Below are 7242 nucleotides of genomic sequence, written 5' to 3'. Positions count from 1 at the left end.
CGCACCGGCCAAACACAATAAACACAACACAGCCCCGCACCAGCCAAACACAATAAACACAAAATGGGCTATTGGCCCTCCCCCAAACTTTATTAAAAAGATATTAAACACATTTGCTCCTTGTATCTTTACATACGTCATTACATACGTCATGAAACAACTGTTTCCATACACAGAGCTCAACAAGAACTCAGTATTTACACACAACAACTTTATTGTGTACAAAACACAACCGTGTCGTAAGTTTGGAGAGCAAACAGGCTGTGAGTTAATGTTGTAGAATACTCTCCAGGCGACAGCATACTTCCTGCTTCCCCAGAGATATCATGATCTCGCTCACACCTGGTCCCTGCTGTACGTGAGAGAGAAGGAAAGACTGTCAAATTAGTGTTAAGGTGTGTGTAGGTGTGTCTGTGTGTGTGTTCGTAAGGGTTTGTGTGTGTGTTCGTAAGGGTTTGTGTGTGTAAGGGTTTGTGTGTGTGTGTGTGTGTAAGGGTTTGTGTGTGTGTGTGTGTGTAAGGGTTTGTGTGTGTGTGTGTGCGCGTAAGGGTTTGTGTGTGTGTAAGGGTTTGTGTGTGTGTAAGGGTTTGTGTGTGTGTGTAAGGGTTTATGTGTGTGTGTGTGTGTGTGTGTGTAAGGGTTTGTGTGTGTGTGTGTGTGTATGTATGTAAAGGTGTGTGTAAGGGTTTGTGTGTTTGTGTGTGTGGTTACCTGCTCACCACTAAGTGCCAGACGGAGGATCTTCATGACTGAACTGTATTTAGTTTTCTTCAGTTTTTTGACAATAAGCTTCAGTTCAGCAGTCAGAAACTCTGCAGTGTACTGATTCCCACAACCCTGTATCACCCTACACACACACACACACACACACACACACACACAAAACAGTACAGCAGTCAGAAGCTGCAGTGTACAGATTCCCACAACCCTGACAAGAACACAGGTGCAAAACTAAACACACACACAGTAGTGAACACACATACACTCACTGGCCAATTTATTAGGTACACCTGTCCAACTGCTCATTAACATAAATGTCGAATCAGCCAATCACATGGCAGCAACTCAATGCATTTAGGCATGTAGACATGGCCAAGACGATCTGCTGCAGTTCAAACATCAGAATGGGGAAGACATGCCAGACGGGCTGGACTGAGTATTTCAGATCTGCTGATCTACTGGGATTTTTATGCACAACCATCTCTAGGATTTACAGAGATTGATCAGAAAAAGAGAAAATGTCCAGTGAGTGGCAGTTCTGTGGGTGCAAATGCCTCATTGATGCCAGAGGTTGGAGGAGAATGGCCAGACTGGTTTGAGCTGATAGAAGGTCAACAACCGAGGCACACAGAAGAGCATCTCTGAACTCACAACACATCGAACCTTGAGGTGGATGGTCTACAGCAGCAGAAGACACACCGGATGACACTCCTGTCAACTAAGAACAGGAAACCGAGGCTACAATTTGCATAGGCTCACCAAAATTGGACAATAGAAGATTGGAAAAGCGTTGCCTGGTCTGCTGTCTCAATTTCTGCTGCGACATTCAGAAGTACTCGAATGGCCTCCACAGTCACCAGATCTCAGTCCAATAGAGCACCTTTGGGATGTGGTGCAACAGGAGATTCATGGATGTGTAGCTGACAAATCTGCAGCAACTGTGTGATGCCATCATGTCAATATGGACCAGACTCTCTGAGGAATGTTTCCAGTACCTTGTTGAATCTGCCATGAAGGATTAAGGCAGTTCTGAAGGCAAAAGTGGGTCCAACCCGGTACAAGCAAGGTGTACCTAATAAAGTGGCCGGTGAGTGTACATTTGCTAATATGGGAATTTCACATTTTTGTATGGTGTTAGCTGTGCCACGCCCCCTACCCCCAGCATGAATACATTTGCATAAGTTACTGGATGCAGCCTCACTGTATGGTGTGAGCAAGGATGTGTTGCACTTCTGAACTCATCTCCTCCAGCTGTTGCTGGGATACAGAGGGGCGGAGCCACAGGTATGAGTACATTGGAGTGAGCAGGTCTTTCAGTGAGGTGATGTGACCCTGTGTTAAAGAGTTAAAAACATTTAAAGACTATGGTAGACAAAAGGCAGGGATAAAGTGTTACTTAGGCAAATTTACCTTCCTCATATGCAGCACCCTCTGGATGTAACTGGGCTCCAGAACACACTGGTCTCTAAGCAGACTTCCATAGGTGTGTGTGAGGTGATCCTTTAACTCATTCACCAGGTGGCAGCATAAACCTTCATCTTCAATCCTTCTCTGCAAGTGAATCCTGTACACATAGATGATATAAGGACTATTGTAACTCACTATTGACTGGAATAAGTCAGGCCTCCATGACCCGTCTACAGCTTGTGCAGAACACCGCGGCCCGTTTTTTAACTGGTACAAGAAGGCGAGAGCACATCACGCCAATTTTAGCTGCTCTTCGCTGGCTCCCAATTCACTTAAGAATCCATTTTAAAGTTCTGGTATTTGCTTTTAAATCTCTTAACAGACTTGCCCCATGCTACCTATCTGAACTATTACATTTATATGTTCCATCTTGGTCCCTTAGATCAGCTGACCAGATGCTTTAAACTGTTCCAAAGATAGACAGACACTCAAAGGTAGACACTCAGAACCATGGTTAGTAGAAAACCCTAGAGATGTATTTACATTTCCTTGTTCAGCATGTTGTAGAGGGCCATATCCAGTGTTAGTATCTGTCTCCTCTATCTTGGGCTGACCTAGCAACTTATTTACAGTTGTGATCAAATTTATTCAACCCCCAATGCTGCGAAGGGTTTTATGGAATTCAGTGCACATTTGTAATTGTGTTCATAATGAAATCTTACAAGGACTTGTTAAAGAACTAAATGCAACTAAGATAGCATCAATTTTTTTTGTCATAAAGTATTAAATGGCCTTTTTGTGATTTCTTCATTGACACAATTATTCAACCCCTTTACGACTACCACTCCTAAGAACAGAGGTTCATTCCAGTGTTTTCCATCAGGTATTGAAAACATCTGTGGATGTCAACGAGCAGCAATCAAGCATGATAAGCACCAATTAGGCAGATTTAAAAGGACTGTGATACTCAGCTCCTTCTAGACATCTACTGGTGTGTTTCCAAGCATGGTGAAGGCAAGACAATGGTCCCAGAAGACAAGAGAAGAGGTTATTGCTCTTCACAAGAATGGCAATGGATATAAAAAGATTGCGAAGTTGTTAAATATTCCAAGAGACACTATCGGAAGTATCATTCGCAAGTTCAAGTTAAAGGGCACAGTGGAAACGTTACCTGGTCGTGGCAGAAAGAAGATCCTGACCGCGACTGCTGTGCGCTACCTGAAGCGTAATGTGGAGAAAAATCCCCGCGTGACTGCTAAGGAACTGAAAAAAGACCTGTCAGATGTGGGCACTGAAGTTTCAGCTCAGACAATAAGGCGCGCACTGCATAACGAAGACCTCCATGCCAGAACGCCCAGACGCACCCCCTTGCTGACTCCAAAGAACAAGAAAAGTCGACTGCAGTATGCCAAAAGTCATGTGGACAAGCCACAAAGGTTTTGGAACAGTGTACTGTGGTCAGATGAAACTAAATTAGAACTGTTTGGGACAATGGACCAGCGCTATGTTTGGAGAAGGAAGAACCAGGCTTATGAACAAAAGAACACCTTGCCTACTGTGAAGCATAGCGGGGGGTCAATTATGCTTTGGGGCTGTTTTGCTTCTAATGGTACAGGAAAGCTTCAACGTGTGCAGGGTACCATGAATTCCCTTCAGTACCAGGAGATCTTGGAGCAAAATGTGATGGAGTCAGTCACAAACCTGCGGCTTGGGAGACGTTGGACCTTCCAACAGGACAATGATCCGAAGCACACATCCAAGTCCACTAGAGCATGGTTGAACATGAAAGGCTGGAACATTCTAGAGTGGCCATCGCAATCACCAGACTTAAATCCAATTGAGAACCTCTGGTGGGACCTAAAGAAGGCAGTTGCAGTGCGCAAGCCTAAGAATGTGACTGAACTGGAGGCTTTTGCCCATGAAGAATGGGCTAAGATACCCATAGGTCGCTGCAAGACACTTGTGTCAAGCTATGCTTCACGCTTGAAAGCTGTCATAACTGGAAATGGATGTTGTACTAAGTACTAAAAAATAATGTCACTAGGGGGTTGAATAAAACTGATAATGATGTGAGCACAGTAAAGACATTTGTGGTTATTCCATCATAAATATTATGTTATGTTTGTCTAATTTATAAGTGCCTCTTTGATATAATTGTAAATAAGATGACTGAAATTATCAAAATCAATGTCAAACTGGCCAAAACACTTTATTTCAGTGGGGGTTGAATAAATTTGATCACAACTGTATGTGTGGGCTATCTGTTGGGCTATGACCTGTTGAACTCAGGAAGTTTGTCCAAGTCGAGTAGAGCAGAATGCGTCGTGATCTTCGACACATTAAACTCACTGATAAGATCATCCAGCCTCCGGCCCAGACGATTACCTTGAACACACAAATCAATGCCAAATTCACAACACACAACTTACTTGAACACAAACATACCAGAAATACATACAAATTTAGAATAATAATAATGCACATGCTAATGAAATGACACACACTCCCTCAACCTCTACATCCCTGACTCCTTTTCTGATTCACTCACTTAACTACTGATCCCTTGACTCATTATTTGACTAACTCAGTGTTTTAGTCAGTGACTCACTGTTGAATCCAGATCCACAGTGAGTAATCAGGTCTATGAGTGCTTCGGGCAGCGCCCCCTGCTGTTTGAAGTGCTGGATATAGATGTCTCCCTGGCGCTTGGACAGCTTGTTGCCATCACGGTTCAGTAGGAGGGGCAGGTGGGCGTATGTGGGTGGAGTCTCGCCCAGGGCCCGGTACAGCTGCAGGTGTTTACAGGTGGATATAAGCCACTCGGAGCCACGAAGTACGTGAGTCACACGCATGTGTGTGTCGTCCACCACACTTGCTAGGTGGTAGGTTGGAAAACCATCAGCCTTGATGATCACGGGGTCACCCTCGACTTCCGCCACATCATGCCTCGTCCAGCCAAACACCATGTCCTCAAACGCTTCGGAGTTCGGAGACAGCCGGAAACGGATCACATGGGGCACGCCAGCAGAGAGCTTCTCCTGTACCTGGGTAGAGTTCAGCTGCCTGCATCTGTTATCATACCTGTAAAAGCAAAGAGTGTGTCCACCAGTTACCAGTGGAAGAGAGTAACACACACAGCTCTGCTCAAACACCAACCACACACACAGCTCTGCTCAAACACCAACCACACACACAGCTCTGCTCAAACACCAACCACACACACAGCTCTGCTCAAACACCAACCACACACACAGCTCTGCTCAAACACCAACCACACACACAGCTCTGCTCAAACACCAACCACACACACAGCTCTGCTCAAACACAAACCACACACACAGCTCTGCTCAAACACAAACCACACACACAGCTCTGCTCAAACACAAACCACACACACACACAGCTCTGCTCAAACACCAACCACACACACAGCTCTGCTCAAACTCCACAGTAACACGGTGTTTTGCGTGTGGGTGTGTGTTAGTTACCGTGGTGTTTTGCGTGTGGGTGCGTGTTACCGTGGTGTTTTGCGTGTGGGTGCGTGTGACCGTGGTGTTTTGCGTGTGGGTGCGTGTTACCGTGGTGTTTTGCGTGTGGGTGCGTGTTACCGTGGTGTTTTGCGTGTTACCGTGGTGTTTTGCGTGTTACCGTGGTGCTTTGCGTGTTACCGTGGTGCTTTGCGTGTTACCGTGGTGCTTTGCGTGTTACCGTGGTGCTTTGCGTGTTACCGTGGTGCTTTGCGTGTTACCGTGGTGTTTGGCCATTGCGCAGTGCATCCCTCTTCAGGAGCTCAAGTCTCTGATTGGTGCAGAAGCAGTGGTAGGCGTGGCCTGACTCCAGCAAAGTTGTAGCCGCAGCAGAGTAGAAATGTAGTCGCTGGGACTGCACATATGGACCATACTGGCCCCCACTGCACACACCTTCATCAGGAGGAATACCTACACACACACAACATATGGACCATAGTCACCCCCTCTACACACACTCCTCAGGACGAATACACACAGTGGTGTTAACATGTCGGCAATATGGTAGTAGTGGTGGTGTGATGTTGCTATAGTGATGTTCATGAGTACCAGCCCACTCCAGCATGTGTTGGATGTCCTGTGCTGCCCCAGGAACAAGGCGAGACTGGTCTGTGTCCTCCAGACGCAGGACAAACGTCCCGCCCTGCTGCCTGGCAAACAGGAAGTTATACAGTGCTGTGCGCAGACCACCCAAGTGCAGAAACCCTGACAACAAACAAAACACTTTATGTGTGTGTTCACTAAGACCATCAGTGTGTGAACCATTTAATAACTTATTAAATAAGAGGGGGGGGGGGGGGTCACGGTTCGCTACTGTCCACATTTGAATGTTTTGTAACGCGTCGCGAAACACACACACAGTCTCTTACCCGTGGGACTCGGCGCGAAACACACACACACACACACACACACACACACACACACACACACACACACACACACACACACACAGTCTCTTACCCGTGGGACTCGGGGCGAAGCGGACTCTAACTTCGTGCTTGTGTCCACCGGGAGCCGTGGCCGGTACCGTGTAGGTTCGGGCGTGTTTATTCCAGTGAGAGCGGGTCGTGGAGGTCGTGGAGACGCCGTTTACAGCGTTAGATGTTCTGCAATACATGTGGAAGATCCCGCTGAAACCAAAGCGGCTCCGCTGTGAACACATGACCGCCATGATCCGGGAGGATCAAACACACCAGCTCGGACTCATTTAAGACACCACAGTACACACACAAACACACACTGGTCTCACGTATACTCCAGTATCACTGGTCTCACATATACTCCAGTATCACTGACCAGCGTGGTTGACAGCGGAACACGTACCGGAACTGACGTAATCCTCACATTTCAAAACAAATGTCCTTACTCTGTTTCGACATGCTTCAAAATAGCAATCACCTTGCCTCACAAATGGTATGATCTGCTTTTCTTTCCCTACCCTTATGGTGATAATTTTCTGTCAAAAAAATAAATAAATCATGACATATTCTGCAAATATTATACTATTTGCAAACAAACACAAAACAGTGTACAAATAAAAATTCGACTTACAAATACAAAATGCAATTGTTGTAAATTCATATGTGAA

At 45.9% G+C, this 7242-nt stretch overlaps 1 protein-coding gene across 4 annotated transcripts; it reads right to left on the bottom strand.

Annotated features, from left to right (window-relative positions):
* Window positions 1-69: 69 nt before the first annotated feature.
* On the bottom strand, window positions 70-6971 carry ears2 (glutamyl-tRNA synthetase 2, mitochondrial). 4 transcript variants are annotated; one of them, XM_076982457.1, is made up of 10 exons: window positions 6951-6971; window positions 6615-6760; window positions 6204-6304; window positions 5876-6065; window positions 4736-5208; window positions 4404-4512; window positions 2131-2284; window positions 1922-2052; window positions 720-847; window positions 70-352 (listed from the first exon to the last, which is right to left on the bottom strand). In XM_076982457.1, exons 3-10 carry the CDS (start codon window positions 6217-6219, stop codon window positions 213-215), a joined length of 1341 nt encoding a protein of 446 aa, XP_076838572.1. In that variant the 5' UTR covers window positions 6220-6304; window positions 6615-6760; window positions 6951-6971; the 3' UTR covers window positions 70-212. The 4 variants fall into 4 exon arrangements, with proteins under 4 accessions (XP_076838572.1, XP_076838570.1, XP_076838569.1 ...); XM_076982455.1 differs by having other exon boundaries at window positions 712-847; window positions 6204-6359; window positions 6615-6965; XM_076982454.1 differs by having other exon boundaries at window positions 6204-6359; window positions 6615-6965.
* Between the last annotated feature and the right edge of the window lie 271 nt (window positions 6972-7242).

Source organism: Brachyhypopomus gauderio, chromosome 20 (genome assembly GCF_052324685.1).
Source record: "Brachyhypopomus gauderio isolate BG-103 chromosome 20, BGAUD_0.2, whole genome shotgun sequence".
NCBI classification, from domain to species: Eukaryota; Metazoa; Chordata; class Actinopteri; order Gymnotiformes; family Hypopomidae; genus Brachyhypopomus; species Brachyhypopomus gauderio.
Note: the sequence above shows the minus strand (reverse complement) of the source record. Positions and strands in the feature narration are given on the sequence as shown.

What these genes read in the sequence shown, in the direction of transcription:
- ears2 (XM_076982454.1), bottom strand. Translation starts at nt 6,825, where the DNA reads ATGGCGGTCATGTGTTCACAGCGGAGCCGCTTTGGTTTCAGCGGGATC. An exon ending in CTTCGCCCCGAGTCCCACGG is followed by an intron (nt 6,360 to 6,614) that starts GTAAGAGACTGT and finishes GTTTGTTGTCAG; the next exon opens with GGTTTCTGCACTTGGGTGGT. An exon ending in GGGTGCTGCATATGAGGAAG is followed by an intron (nt 2,053 to 2,130) that starts GTAAATTTGCCT and finishes TCTTTAACACAG; the next exon opens with GGTCACATCACCTCACTGAA.